A 16,219-nucleotide genomic window follows, 5' to 3' on the forward strand; every position below is an offset into this window, starting at 1 on the left:
ACTTTGACATCACCTGCCAGATACATACTATACTGTTCTATGTTCAATTGCTTGGAATTAGCACATCTAGAGGAATAAGGTATGAAAGTAGAGCCCTCTTTTGATGCACATGGTCACTTATGCCAGATTATATTTTGGCTGTTTACAACCTGAAGGGTTTATCACCAATAAAATGATAAAAATATGACCCATTCTAAACAGTCAAATGCATATGTACAATGTACATTTTAGATTATTGCTATTCTTTCTGCGATCCATTGTGCATTTCAAACTTGTTTTTTTTCTTCTTGAAGTTCATTATGCCAAGAGTTATTTTGTCCAAATCATGAGTGATGGCATTATTCCAATATCACCACAATCCCCAGAGAGACAGAAAAAAGCTTGGCTGTAATGATAATGTTTATTTGATTTCATCATGCTTAACAAAGTTGCAATAAGGAACATCATATGTCCAACGCACAGCACATGTTCTGCGTTTAGGGAGGAGTGCACTGGTACTAATTTTACTCCACATATTGATATGCTAAAAGTGGTAAATTCAGCACTTGTGTATCGTACCGACATATTTCATATTGATTGCTTAGTGACATTTTGCCCCACACTTAACACAGCAATTGGACCGTTTTTCCCCCTACAGTAGTCGCCGGTGTGTCCAGTGCCAGTGCCACAGGCGGGACAACACAGTGAAGAGATAACAAAATCCTGCCAAGGTAACAGACGGGTGTGTGTGGGGGAACCTCAAACCCCAACCACACCGTAGTTTGTGTGTTTTGCGCTTCGCCTAGCCTCCCCTCCACGTTCCCTTTCCCCTTCCTTCCCCTGGCGGTGACATTTTCTAAAGACGTGTGAAGCCATGAATGACAACGAGGGGCTCTTTGGAGTGTGCGTCGGAAGAGTGGCCTGTCGGAGCGAGATAAGACGAGGGCAGGCTACCGCCCACCTGCGCGCCCGCACCCCACGTACCCGTGCGTGCTGGTGGTGTGGGGACTGAGCTGGGCAAAAAGCACTTATGGTGTAATTGTAAAAAAAACATTTTAAATGAAGGAGCCTGCAGAAACCTGCACGTTTTATGTACAAATCTGCTTTGAGTTTAGTGATATTACATGTTTGCCTGTTGCATCACTATGTGAAAACACACTTTGCAACATCAGCTTGGTTCTTTATTAGTTTTTTCTCTCTAATATGAGCCCCGTTGGTGTCATTATCATGGAGAACACAGACAAGCATAAACACACACACACACGTGTTGCACTGCACTCCAGTGTCGTGCAAAAAAGTATTTCAACAAGAATGCTCTCTGTCAACCACAGATGCTCATAAATATGCATGACCCTCACCGGTCACCCCGGGTGGTACGTGCACACACATTCAGACTTTGTTACCCCCTTTTTGCCTGGCATTACGCCTGGAGAATGGTGGCGGTGGCGGCAGATGGCGCCTGTTCAGGATAGCAGAATAGCCCCAGTATTGATATTCTCCATCGAGTGAAGATGAGACCCTTGTGCCTCCTCCCCAGGCATCACAGCTTTGAAGGTAAACAATTAATACGATGGAAATTAATACATAAAAGGCTGCGTTCAGACTTGCGGTTTGGTACTCTGGTCCGAACCCAAAATAAAACCCAAAATTCTGTCATGGAAATCCAATGAATCAAATCCAGAATTCGAAAAATGTTAACACTAAATGTGTTTTTTTTATAGTTTTAGATGCAGAAAACAATCACAAATGGGAAGAATGAACTTTTAAGGTTACTTTTACCTTCATGACAGACGTGTTCCTGACATGAACTTTCCAAAAGACACTCTTCAATATCACCTTCTTGTTTTACCATGAGTTACTGCTGAAATTAAAATGTGTTTAACTTTGATAAAGACGGTGAAAAACACTTGAATTCAAGCAATAACTCATGACAAAACAAGAATGTGATATTGAAGAGTACACTGTGTCTTTGGGAAAGTTCATGTCAAGAACACGACTGTCATGAAGGTAAAAGTAACCTTTGTGACGGACAATGTACACAATGTACTCTTTAATATCACCTTCTTGTTTTGCCATGAGTTCATGCTTCAATTCCAAAATGTTTCATTTTGATAAAGAAGGTGAAAAACACTATTGAATTCAAGCACTGACCCATGACAAAACAAGAAGGTGATACTGAAGAGTACAATGTGTCTTTGGGAAAGCTCATGTCAGGAAAACGTCTGTCATGAAGGTATAAGTAACCTTAAATGTTCATTTATCCCTTTCATTCATCATTTATATGCATTTTTGATCTCTCTGTCACATTGTGTCTTTGGGAACAGTCACGTCTTCACTGAAGGTAAAAGTAACCTTGAATGTTCAACTGTATAAATGTAAAACTATAATTGTAAAACTATTGAAACCTGTTTTGTGTAAACATTTTTGAGAGTCACCCGCTCTGGCATCATAGACAGGCGACATAGCCGACTTCCGGTTCTGGTTGCCATTTTGGCGTGGACGGAAAAACATTCTAACCGAAGTTCCACTGTACTTGTAAAGCATACTCAGCCGGGTTTTTAGTAACTGAAGCAACATGACAATAATAAACACAGCTTTGGCATGTTTTGTACAAGGTATACCTGCCAGCTCATTAAGTCAAAGCTACAATCAGGCCCTTATGTTATACTAATGAAATATGGAGAAGTGAGTATTGATTTGGATCTCTGTTTCTGAGCTAGGGCTGTTATTAATCTTTGTCCCGCTTTCAGCTACGACCTTTAGCCGACAATTAGTTTTAATTACAGGAGCGTCTGTGGGAATTGATTGACTGTAATCCGCGACTCCCTTTTCAGCACATTAACGCCTAATTATACATTACAGTCCCATAGCTTTGTGCCAGAACAAGAGGCCTACATTTTATAGGATGGTAGTGAAGGTTAAAGTTCAGATTTCTATGCTGTGAATTGGTGTTGCTCTGTATCAGATGTAGAATCGTATTGATTTTGATGCACGGGGCATTTACTCACAGCACACACAGTTCACGGCCATGGTCAGCCACATCTAGACGCTCAGCGGAGGATTTATGACTACTTTAGATGAGCTCAAGTTATCACTCTTGTGCTGTGACAAGAATTCATCTCTTTATATTGCTGCATAATAGCTTCTAATACGTGAAGAAGAGCAGAGGAGGGCCACAGGCCGCTACATTAGCATTCATCCAGCATCATGGATTAAAGTATTAATCCTCACATAGCCTTTATTCTTTATTATTATTTTTTTGTGTTGTTCCGTCACTATTCAAAGCTTTGGAGCCAGTGCTTCACTCACTGTGGGAAGTTGTCATGAACTATATGCAACTTTAGAGCGTAGCCGAGCCATTTTCTCTCTTATGTGAATAAAGTGTGATGGGATTATCAGCGTGGAAGCAATGTCCTGCAGAGAAGTGTCTCTGCCCCTCCTCAACTTGCAAACTGTGACCAAGTAATGACCTCCTGCCTCTGCACACAGTGTGGGAGTAATATTTTGGGGTGTCTTTCTCTCTCTTGTGTGTCACTAATCCAGCATTCTGTCAGGGGAAGCCACCAGGGCTAAACTGATCCAGCTGTGTGTGGCATCCAGCTGCAGTCACACTCTGAGGAATGGAGGCCATGTGGGTGTCAGGTGCCAAAAAGCTGGTGACATAGGTGACATCCAGCTCCTCTGATCTACTGCCAGATAGGAGGTGGTAGAGGAGGGAGGGGGGTGGGAGATGAAGAGGTTAATAATCTTGAAGGAAGGATTGAAGAAAAACTCATAAAAAGCATAGACAGCAGATGGAGTGATTTCCTTAAAGAGCTGTCATGGGGATGAAAACAACACGCTTGATGAGACATGATGAAGCTGTGACAGATGGGAGCGGTGTAGTTGAGCTTTGAGGACCCTTTCATATTAGACAATACCAAAAGTACACACAACAAACATTTGACTCTGCATTTGTAGGACTTTACCATTTGCAGGGATTTTGCTTTATAATCATAGTTCACAAATCCTACTCTGTATGAATTATAATATTGCAGCATGAGCATATCCTTATTGACCACTGTGAATATATGACCCCTCTTTTTTAAGACCCCTTTTTGAAACAGTATATTCTTATAAGCATCATTTGGTAGATGGCAATAAGACAGCAATGTAATGAAGCGAGGCACCAACTACCTTTCTTTTTGGTTACTCCCTCTCTGTATATTACACTCTGGAGTATTGTATTTCTTAGCTGCTCAACAGTTGTTTGATGATCTGCATTATTTATAACCAGTATATATGTTGTTTGTAAAATACTGGAGAACCTGATAATATTTTTTCATTTATCTGTACTGTACAGAACTGGAGGTAGCAGAGATGAGGATGCTGAGGTTCCATTTGGGAGTGACCAGGATGGATAGGATCAGGGATGAGTACATCAGAGGGACATTACATGTTAGAGGCCTTGGAGATAAAGTCAGAGAGGCCAGACTGAGATCTCCAGAAGAGAGATAGTGAATACATATATTGGTAAGGATGCTGCGTTTAGAGCTGCCAGGTAGTAGGAGGCGTAGAGAAAGACCAAAGAAGAGGTTTATGGATGTAGTGAAGGAGAACATGAGGGAAGTTGGTGTGAGAGAGACAGATGCAGAAGACAGGGTTGGATGGAGGAGATTGATGTGCTGCGGCGACCCCTGAAGGGAAAAGCCCAAAGAGAAAGAAGAAGTGCAACAAAATGTAGAGCACACAATCATATTCAAGGGTCAAAGTGCATGTTGAGTACTATAAATTTGTACTTGTTGGTAGGTCTGCATTTTAGCGTGTCGGACATTGAATGTATTAATAGAGATGTAGACAGACCACTCCCAGCATTGCCTGTGTAGTCAGCCATCTTGGATCACACACTGTTCTTGCCCCCCTGCAGAATGGTGGAAATACTGCATGATCAAGCACCTCTGGTTTGAATATTTGGTGGGCTAAATGAGAAGCTTTGGCAGACCATATGTGGCTTTAAACCCTTACCCAATCCATATTCTTGCTATGTTGATTCTCTTTTCTTTCCCTGTGCCTATTTTTCTGCACTCCCATCATACGTGAAAAGCCATTCTGCACAGCGCTGGCCTATTTCACACAACAGTGGCACCAGACGTTGCCGCCATTGTGTCGAGCGTTGTCAGAATATTTGTTTACAAGGTTCAGTGCCGTTTAATTTTCTCGTGATCAGCTCCCTGTCGTCTTTAGCCGGCTGCTGACTACAACTCAGGGGCCCTGTTTGTTTGAATATTTTCTTTATTCCTCTTTGCTCTCATGTCCCTGAACTAATTACGCAAACTCAACAAATAGCGGACAATAGCAGGGGACTTTGGTGCCCGGTAGCTGATACCTGACATTCAATGTGGGAGGAGCCAAAGCAAAATAGAAATGTGCCATTCAGGATGTCACAGTATAACTCAGCAAGTGCACTTAATTATTTCACCGGGTATTAGTCAGACATCGGCAGCCCTGGTGAATTGAAATAACCCCAACAAAACTTCTCTCGGGTAATTCTGACTAATTGAATCAAGCTGTTCTTTTCCCGCTTCTAATATAGGCAAAATATGCTAATGCTTTTTGTCACATTTACACTATTTTGGTTGCCATAATTATCTTGTGTGAGCGAACCTCCAACAGCCCAACAGACATCAGGTTCTCCTGGTGTTCACCCGACCCAGTGAGCTCAATGAAGTAAGTGCATTTTCCCAGCTGGAAGACATTAGTTTTCCATTACGGGATTGTTGTCGTAGTGCCACCCCCTGACATCAAAGAAATAAATAAACAAAGAGGAAGTCACCCAGCTGAAAAACCTCACAGCCAGCTGGATTTCCAGGAAATTCAATGGGATTTTAGTCACCACCGTGGTGCTAGCAGAGGGGAACGAGACGCAAGCGGCTCAACGCCGGCTGAAGTGAGGAGAAAATTGTCAAAATGAAACATTAAGCATCAACAAGGGCTCAAGGCAAGGTGTTGTTTTGCACTAATGTGTCTCTCTGACTGCAGCTTTCCACGGCTGAGAGGATTTTGTCTCGACGGCAAGCCAGTGCTTTTTGCTGCAGAGGTGCACGAGAACGAAAATATTCGGAAAGAATCTCATCACTTACTTAAAAAAAACGTTTAGCATTAGAGTGAATGAGAAAAACAAATACAACAAATTATACAAAGTGGTACAGTTCCACGACAGTCCTGCGGGTGGCAGTCAAAAAAATAAATAACACTTTCTGGTACAAATGTGTCCCTCCAAAATAATTGTCTTTTCTTCTTTGTCTCAACCCTCTGTACAGTGGAACCTCAGTTAGCATCCGCCCCTGGTTAATGTCGAAAATTACAATTACAAATTGCGCTTAACCAAGGTTCCACTGTCGTATTTTGTGAAAAGTAGTGTTTAATCCTGTTAACACACAACATTGACCAATGCCTCCTGGGCCCTCTTATTGCACATATCAAGAGTTGATTGCTTTTCTATTTCACATTTACGCTCCAGAACTTCCTCCCTGTTAATGAGCCTGTCAGCCTCTCCATCACATCTGACGCCACAATTACAGCTTCCGACATCACAAAGGAGCAGAACAAATAAGGGCGAAAAACAAAAATGGACTTTGGAAGGATGCATTTCGTTGCCCACTCGCCACTCTCAGGCTCCACTAATGAGCTTGAGTCCAGAAGTGGCAATCAGAGGCATTCAGTCCATGAAATTGCCTGCATGGAAAGGGCGGATGTGAGATGCATCTGTGGCGCTGGCAATGGGAAATTAGGAAGGGGAAACGCGACAGGAGGGGGGAGTGCAGGTGGGTCGTATCGGAGAGGACACTGGATCTCGCTTGGGAGCGATGATTAGTTGTGACCTCATAAATGAAAGGAAAATAGAGGTCAGACACAGAATTTATTGGTTTTTGCAAGATGAACTCTGGCTCCTCCAGGCCACAGACTGACAACATTTACTGGAAAGGACACACAGATGCTGGAGACATGCAATCATGTCATGAAAGTGGGAGTGGTCCTTCCTTTAATTTGGATGTGCTAGCCTGCTAGTTCCGCCGAGCATCCTCCGTCTGCCTGGTGTAAATTATCCTAAGTGAAGATATCATCAATATCCCCACAGTGTGTTAGCTTCCAGCAGCTAAAACGAGGAATTAGTCCAAGCTCTCTGCCTCGACATATGGAGGTCCTATTTATTTATGAACTGCTTCATTACAACGGGAGCGGCAGCTGCTCCGATCCCTACCCCTTCACCGGTCTCTGGGAGATGAGGTTTATTTTTCCAGACGGATCTCATGACATATTAGCTGTGTTTTAATGAACAAAATGTGCACGTCAGTGAGATCACTCAGCATTGCACAGTTAATTAGGGGATGTGTGGGAGCGGATGAGATGTTTCTCTCTTGTCAGGGCACTCCACAAAAACAATCACACTTTCGTTCAAACCAGTTAAAAAAATAACATGTTCTATTCTTCTCATACCACCAAATGACAGACCTCTCATTTTGATGTTAAAAAAGGAAATATTTATATATTCTTTTAATGCGAGCATGCATGCTTCTGTTTGGGTATACCATCTTAATTACACAGCAAAGCGCTATCTAATGGAAGCTTTAAATACAGCAGCACATATGCCGAGAGTGTCTCCAAACAACTTAGTGCATCACTCCTGACAGATGATGGCTGTTGCTGCTGCGTAAAGTGGAAAGTGACCATAAAGATTTAATGACTCACTCGCTCAAGCTTAAGTGTCTTGCCAGGGGGGTCAACGGTTCCCCTTGGAATTTCAGGGAAAACACACACACACGGAATACAATGTATGTTTACACCACACATTTTAGAGCCACACATAAATACACAGAGTGCATATGTTTTCAAACCATCATCCTGAACAATACACTAAATGTAATGTACATTTAATAGAAGAGCTTTTACAAAAACAATCATGCTATGTTTTGGTGTTCATTAAACAATATACTTTTTATGTGATCTAATATTGTTATCCTCCCAAGTAGCTAAATAATTGCATTGGATTTCATTAGTGGTAATTGTTCAAACATTAAACTCTGTGTGTGTCAGTGATTGGCAAATGTGTAGACTTGTGAATGAAAGAATGTAACTTTTGAAATTGAGCATACTCACTGTTAATAATTGAAAAGACTGACAGCCACAGAGGCCTTTAACACGATTCCATAACTCTCAATATTTCACCTCTCACTATCTCGTCCTTTTGAATTATTACAGCACTTTAAATCCAACCAGTCTCCATATTACTTAAGCTGTGAAAAGACACCAAATGCAATATAAATGAGTCTGCCGGGAGAGGAATTTGTATTCACTTTCAATCAGAGCCACGTTTCAACAGATGTCTTACAAACGGCATGCCGGCCATGCCAGCACCTTTGGGTTACGTGAGACATACTGCAATGATTACACAGTGAAACTTTAACTGTGCTCGGCCGAATAAAAGCCGGTGATTTGTGGACGGTGTTCACTGTTATAACAACAGCCTTTCTTTTTACCCTCCTTGTTTTTATTCTATATGACTTATACAAACTTACTCCTGATATTGTTTGCCTTTTGGCCGTGCTTTGAATGGTGGTATACATAATGAATGTTACCCCGCTGGGGTGTCATCGCACCATTTGGGCATAAAGAGGAAGACTTAGCGCAAGTATGTAAAGTGTGGTGGCCATATGCTGCAAAGAGCCCTTAGAGGACGATGCTATTTAACATGCCAGCCCATCACCACGGGGGCTTGAGGACTAAACACACCCCAGACGTTGTCAATGTGTCCACCTGATAGACGATGGAGGATGGAGTCAGCAGAAGGACAGGTGGAGCATGAGGTATAGAAGAGATGGCTTTGTTGCGAGGATGCGTTGTTGTTGTAACATCTGTTTGTGTGTGTGTGGTGTGTTTGTGTGGCTCATCATTATGCCTTTACATCTGGGGGACATTGGGATGCAGTAATGCTTGCCAAGGTCATTGAAGAGCATGCTTCAAGACTGTATACATTTCTTTTTTGACCTTACACTATACATAATGGCATTTTTACTTATTACTGTGAAAAAGTAGAATACAGTTGGCACTTGTTTATCGTGGTGAATTGGTTCCACACCCGACTGCGATAAGTGAATTACCATGTACTGGGATTTAATATTAATAAATTGAAAGTCAAGGAAAACATGTTTATGATTTTCTAAATACAATATTAACCATTAGAGCCCTGTAGACATAAAATAACACCCCTATAGCTACCTTCCACACTGAATGGAAGAACTGATTTTCATTCTATCATGTCAGATGACTCCATTCAGTCAACAGTAAGGTAATGTTATGTCTCAACAATGGAACATTGCTGACACCTAGTGGTCAGAATGTCATATATACTTTTGTCTTTCAATATTTTTAACTAGTATATGCCATTATCAACCATGATTAACCATTACTTAATATTATTTAATTCTGAATAACCTAGGATATCTTCTTGCAACTGATAATGTTTTAATAAAGTTTGTGTAACTGCTATGGGTTTGTTTCGACTGTCTTCCTCAACAAGAATATATATATTTAATACAAGATAATACAAGATAATTTTTTCTTTGAGCAGTTTATTTCTTCCTTCCACTGGTCCCTCCACTTGCAGGTAACACAGCATCTCTCTACAGAGAGACACCCCTACTAATGGCAACATTTTATATTGATAAAAATGGACAACTCTGTGATTGCTGTACTCCCAATTGTTATGGACACACGGACCTTAATGATCCTTTATTGTCATGGACATACACTGAGGTCACGTGGTTTGTACATTTATGCCTGGAATCATAAAAAAGGATTAAAGAAAACACATTTGGCTTGATGACTACATTATTTTCCGCTGCACATCTGTATTCAGCTCCCTTGGCTGTCAGATTGCACCCCCTCTGTTGGTGTTTTCCTTCCTGGATTGGGCAGTTTGAGCGGTTCTGGCATTGGACGACAGTGCCTTTGCCCTATCTGCTTAATGTATTTCGAGCAAGGGAAGAGAAGCAGTGTGGATGAAGAGAGAATGACTGGATTTCTTGTAAAGGGCCAACAGAAAAGCGGACAGATAAATACAATACCCTGTCAAAATATTTTCCCGGACCTGAAATGGTCGTATTCTTTAAGAAAAGTGATTTAGTCATTGGAGCCCTTCTACTCTGAATTCTGATATACATAGTGGGTTTTGTGCATTGATATTGCTTACCATTACTCAGCTGTCAAGCACCCTTTAGACTAAAATAGCAATAGAGTCTTTGGCTTTAGCATCCTGGATCTCCTTCCTGGTTATTGTGGATTCTCAGGGGGAAAGCTCCAACACTCCAGCAAGAACTTTGATTGAATTGTTGCTCCTTGCAATCAAGTTAAGACAGGTTCACTTGAGAGGTGTTGACTTTTTGGTGCTTCCAGACTGAGCGCCTCTTGAAAGTATGTCCTGCCTGCAGTCAAATCCAATTGATTTGTATTTGGGAACTGCTTTTGCTCGGATAACTTTTAATGTTTGCTTTCAAGAAATGAATCCTCCAGACAGACTCCTCCAGCCTCAAGGACTTGGCTATTATTTCCCTCCACCATGGTATTTTTCCCTGATGGTCGTGTGTTCTAGCAAATATTGAGTCGTTGCTATTGGACAATTGTCTGCAAAATTAATTCCCGTAGCCGAGCTTTACTTCAGATAACGTGAACAATGACCGGTGGTAGAGGGGTCCTTCATCTTTTGGCTTCTTCATTGTGGTCTTATTGTCTTAGAGGTTCTGTAGTCCTCCTTTGTCTCATGATAAACTGGAGTTGTTTTCCGACTGTTACTGTATTTTGTAATCCCCTCAAGCATTGTTGGGTTTGTTGAGGTTCACAGAAACCTCAGTTATCTTCTCGCTTGCAGTTCTAGTGAGACGTGCAGCCTACAGTAAGCCAAGTGAGTATTTTAGGCTGTGGCTAATATCAGTGTTGGAATAATCTTTGACTTCCACAGATAGCACATCTGACCTTCTTTGTGTGAGACCTTGAGGGTTTTTTTTTCTCCGATTCCAGTATTGTGAGGGAGAATCTAGCTCAAGCCTTTCTTGCCAAACAGTTTTCTCTGTGTTCCATAAGTACTCCAGAGGAAAAAAAAAAGCATTTGTGGGAGCAATAGCCTTCGGGTGTTGCGCCAAATAAAAATGCTTCTTTTTTTTCTAAACCCTTCACACACTTCACTCAAAAAATGTTTGCTTGTTTTCCGTTGATATTCTCTCTCTATCTGTTTCTCTCAATCTCTCTCTGCCTTTCTTTCTCTCTTCTTTTTTCTTTTTGATTTGAACTCTGACATCCACGTCTGCCCCAGGATGTCTGTCACAAACTGCAGTCCAACGTTGTGACAATGCTTTTGTTCTTCCCGTGCCTTTTATGACCTTCTTTTTCTTCCTCTTTCTGTTCTTTTTGTCTATTTGTTCCCTTTCAAGGTCTGGCGCACCTGACGTTAAACGACCAAGGTATGGGTTCATTCCTTTTCTTTTGGGTTCTCTTTTCCCTTCTCTTCCAAGGAACTGGCCCCAGAAGCCCTTTGAAACAATTTTTTCTTTCCTTACCTTTCCTCTGTACCATTCAAATCCAAACCCGCTTTTCAACCATCCTACCCAACTTCTCCCTACACTTCATTTTGATTTTCTCCAACCCCTCCCTCATGCCATGTCTTTGTGTTTCTTCGCTGTGACCACCAATGTGTGTCCTACCCTTTGTCCTGTCCTATGGCTCACGTCCTGGATTTCACCTCTGACCACCTTTGACCCCGATGACTTCACCCTGGGGCTGAAGGTAACACTCTTCTGCTATCCCTCTAAGACAACAACAACAAAACGATGATTTCATTGGCGATGTCTTTACTGGTCAACGCTATCCACACTGTCATTCACCGACACTTCAATGCAAAATGGTTTTTGTCGAATGTGCAGAGTTTTTTGTCACCACTCTGCTGACATTCCTATTGTTTGGCAATCTGACTATTTTAAAGGGCTACTGCTTACATTATAGCTGCTAGAATTTTCTTTGCTGATGTTGTAATGTTTCTGTGAGCTATGTTTTCATTCACAGCACAAATTCATCTTGCACCACAGCTTGCTATTTCCCCTCCAAAAAGGTGTTCAAATAATTTTCTCCAACATGGTTTTTGTATTCCGTAATGTACATCAGGAAAGGTGCATTCCATTGGCGACAGCGCCTCACAGTTACTGTATTCCTTCTCTCCCTTGGCTGACCTTTCTATGCTGTTGGCCTCCAAGTAAGGACTGTCTTCCTCTCACAGCTATGTTCTCCTCATTTGTTGACCTTTCTCTGCCGCTGGCTGCTCAGTCAGAATTGTCCACACAAAAAAAAAAAAAAAGTGTCGAAGCAAAGTTCATAAAATCGAAAAGAAGTGAACAAGTGCAGCAGCCAGTGAATGTTCTGACCTTTGCTGGTAAAGAATAACAAAAAAAGCTTCTTCTTCTATTATGGTGGTGCACCATTCATGTGGGCGTAAGCAAAGACAAACCTTTGAGTTTCTTTTGTCATTCACACAGATGTTCCCCAAAGAAGACAAAGTCAGGGGGTTACAATGACCTGCTGGGTATATTATGTAGTTGAGTCCTTGACCAAGCTGAACCAGTGTTCCTGCTCCTTCTCCACTGCTGGGCGAGTTCAGAGGCAGAGCTGAGCCGGTTCAAGACAGCTCTGTCCGCCATCTCAGTCTGTCGCAGGGGTTACGTTCAGAAAACACCCAAATGGATATCATCATGAGCAGCACGTTTAATGAATGTACAGTATTTTTTTGATTCAATGGCCGGAGTTTCCAGGTATTTTTGAAGACTCTCAATTCAGCAATCTTGGCCCAATCAATAATCAATAATTCATTCACCTGCTTATCCTCACAAGGGTCGTGGGGGGTGCTGGAGCCTATCCCAGCTGTCTTCGGCCGAGAGGCGGGGTACACCCTGGACTGGTGGCCAGCCAATCACAGGGCACATATAGGGCACATATATACAAACAACCATTCACACTCACATTCATACCTATGGACAATTGTTTTTGGAATGTGGGAGGAAACCGGAGTACCCGGAGAAAACCCACACATGCACAGGGAGAACATACAAACTCCACACAGAGATGGCCGAGTGTGGAATTGAACCTGGGTCTTCTAGCTGTGAGGCCTGCGTGCTAACCACTCGTCTACCATGCAGCCCCAATAAATACATGTGCTTTAAAATTTGAGACAAGTGCATTTCATTATATAGCCTAAGGTTTGTACTTCACTGACTGAAAATTTTACATCATTTTATATTGTCGTAACATGTCATATCATGATACATCCCCAAATTATCGTAATATAACTAAGGTCCATATCCCCCAACCCTACTTTGCATAAACCAAACATTGTAAAGTATAGGGTTCACTGACTGCACATGAGGTAGTTCTAGCAAATAGAAATGAAAATGTTTGCCCAAACTACTGAATAATATCAGTTCCTTTAGTCTTTCATTATTGTTTTATTTATTTGTCGAGTAATAACAGGTTCCACTGCAGACCAGTGCACAGCGACCAAAAATGGTTGGAGCTTTGCTCTTTTCACTGCTCATAAACGCCAACAGCAGGCTGCTGCCTGGGTCTTTGCACCGTCTAGCTTTAGCTTTGGCTCGTTTTCTAGCTGTCAGTCTGGCAGAGCAAAGGGGGTCAGTTTCTGCCTTTTAGACCTTTGCTACACACACACACACACACACACACACACACATAGTATCACATATACTATATGGTTGCATGCAAATACAAATAATAGTGATAAAGGGAACTAACCGATTATTCATCAAACATTGCTCAGCCAGCCATTTATATTGATCACCTTGTTTCCAGGATTATTATGGTTTGGTCCCATGTGGATAGACCAAAAAGGGAAAAATCAATAAACCTATTTAGAACGTTTGACATGTTAGCGAATTACCTGTTTTTTTTCTTACTAATGGATTCTGTGATTTGTATTCCCACTGAGTGTACACATGTATGCGATCCAAGGTATAGCTGCATATTAACAAAGGCCGTTAATGATCACAGGCAGGTATGTCTGTCGTCACACACCCGGTCCTGAAAAAATCAATGTGGAGTCTCCTTTAAGCCACGGCTGTCCTTCAGTGCCGGTGCAAGGACGAACCCCAGGCCTCAGTTACCGCTGATCTCTATCTCGCTGTCTGGGAGATCACTTCCAACGCCACACGCTGGGCTGCACACTTGGCAAGCAGCAGATTACGTAAAATGATGTTTTTTACTACCCCCCAAAAAACACACACCTATCCCATTTACTTTTGTATATGAATCACTGTAATGATTATAATTAGCATATATTGTATACATATTGTTTAAAAGGCACTAATACTATGTAAATTGCAAATTTTAAATGATCTCATTTTATTCATCCTCCAAGTGAGCATGGAAGATGGGAGTTTAAATCTATTATATCTAATTTCCACTTAATTATAGCAATGATGCCTAGGCGTACCTACACGATAGAATGAGATTTAGTACTAGGGCTTTATCCGATACAGACAAATAATTAAATTTTGCGTGTGTGGGTAGTCAAATAAATATGCCCAGTTAGGTGCATAGTCTTTAGAAGGTTACAGTTTATTAGAGTCAGCAGTCTCTGAGTTGTTTACTGTATGTTTGCCACCATCAGATGCTCTCAAGCTGCTTTAGCATTAACAAGCCTGTTAAGGGACTCTCCAATAATCTCCGATAATAGATTACAACAAATTATACAACTTAATATCATATAATATTAAAAAGCTAGCAACACCGGTTTCTAATTACTTAACACTTCATTTGGTTTTTACACAAATGACGTTCCCTCACCTCATTCGGGGGCCAACATGACGTGTACCAAAAATCAAATTAAGCATGTCCTAGGAAGATTGTCTCCTGGCAGGTCTAATGTAGATCTCCTTGAAGATATTGCAGGGAAAATGAAGGCAGTATTGAGCCTGATCTGTATCTAACCTGCAATGTAATAGACTAGGTCCAGGTCAAGATAGCCATCTGGCACCAAGCTCACTGAGGGCAGTTGATAGACTCTTCGGTCGCAGCTGATTTTAAAGAAGCAGTGTCAGATCAGTGTCAGTCGTCCGTTCCAGAAAGTCTGACTCAAACCAAAATGCATGTTAACCGAATCAAGTTTTCCCTTAAGCAATATGCTAATCCTAATATTCCGGACACCAAAAAATGTGAACACTTTTTTAAATGTCATGCAAAATGTATCTGAATACATACTATAAATGATGGGTAAAAGGGATAAATGAACATTTATCATCACTTTTACTTTAATTCGAGACTTGATTGTTGACAAAGACACAGGCATTTACATGGCTGCAACCTTCATATTTTGCTATGAATTTTAATTTGTTTATTCAATACTGTTTTTTTTCTTTCTTCATCAAAGTTCTGGCTTTGCAGCCGTGATCAATAAGACAAGCAGAGAGAGTTTTGGTGTAGCTGTTAGTTTGCAAAAAACTACAAAGTCAAAAGACTTACACACATAGTTGGATTCACATAGTGTATTAATAACACAAAAAGATACACACCATATTGTATACTAATCAAGTTCTTAAGCAAGTTCTTACTTGATGCATATTTTATTTATTGTGTCATCTTTGGTTCCATGACAAACTACCAATGTGAACACTAGGCCAACCATATCGAAGTGTACATCAAACACAGCGGTACCTCAGGTTTTGGTCTTAATTTGTTTCAAAATGGAGGAAAACTCGACATGCTGATATCCTTAGTTTTGGCGGATGTGAGAGCCTTGCATATGAAACCAATTTTATTCACCGATCTTATCATCATCCTCCGCAGAGGTCTGAAAGTCGGCTACTGTCCACTTTTCCTCTACCAGGCCAACAGATAGCAATCAGCAGCTAGCTGGAGCATAGAAGCCAGAAAGTAGCCCGCCGTTAGCACTCATGAGCAGTGATAGGAGCGAATCTACTACAAGGGAAATAATGGAGTTCATGACATTGGACGACAAGCCATTTTCGGTCGCTGTGCAAATCAGGTCTGCAGTGTCAACTGTTTGTTTTTAAAATGTGAAAAATGAAAGACTATGGGAACTGATGTCGCTGCAATTTTCTAAACTTTTCATTTATGCTTGAGAGAACTACTTCATGCACAGGGAAAACTAAAAGTGTGTATTGTGTCACCGATATTGTTCAGTGTTTTTCAA

The 16,219-nt window shown here is 41.3% G+C and overlaps 1 protein-coding gene across 15 annotated transcripts in view; it reads left to right on the forward strand.

The window, feature by feature from the left end:
* nrxn2b (neurexin 2b) overlaps window positions 1-16,219 on the forward strand; it is a 371,144-nt gene that overhangs the window by 118,672 nt on the left and 236,253 nt on the right. For 13 of the 15 annotated variants that reach the window (XM_078795285.1, XM_078795326.1, XM_078795309.1 and 10 more), the window contains exon 5: window positions 11,442-11,471. The exons of the other annotated variants lie outside the window; for them this stretch is intronic. In XM_078795285.1, coding sequence (XP_078651411.1) covers window positions 11,442-11,471 — 30 coding nt within the window. The remainder of the gene's footprint in view (window positions 1-11,441; window positions 11,472-16,219) is intronic. 15 annotated transcript variants of the gene reach the window in all.

Source organism: Doryrhamphus excisus, linkage group LG2, assembly GCF_037039965.1.
Source record: "Doryrhamphus excisus strain RoL-2023G ecotype Guam linkage group LG2, RoL_Dexc_Guam_v1.1, whole genome shotgun sequence".
Classification (NCBI taxonomy): Eukaryota; Metazoa; Chordata; class Actinopteri; order Syngnathiformes; family Syngnathidae; genus Doryrhamphus; species Doryrhamphus excisus.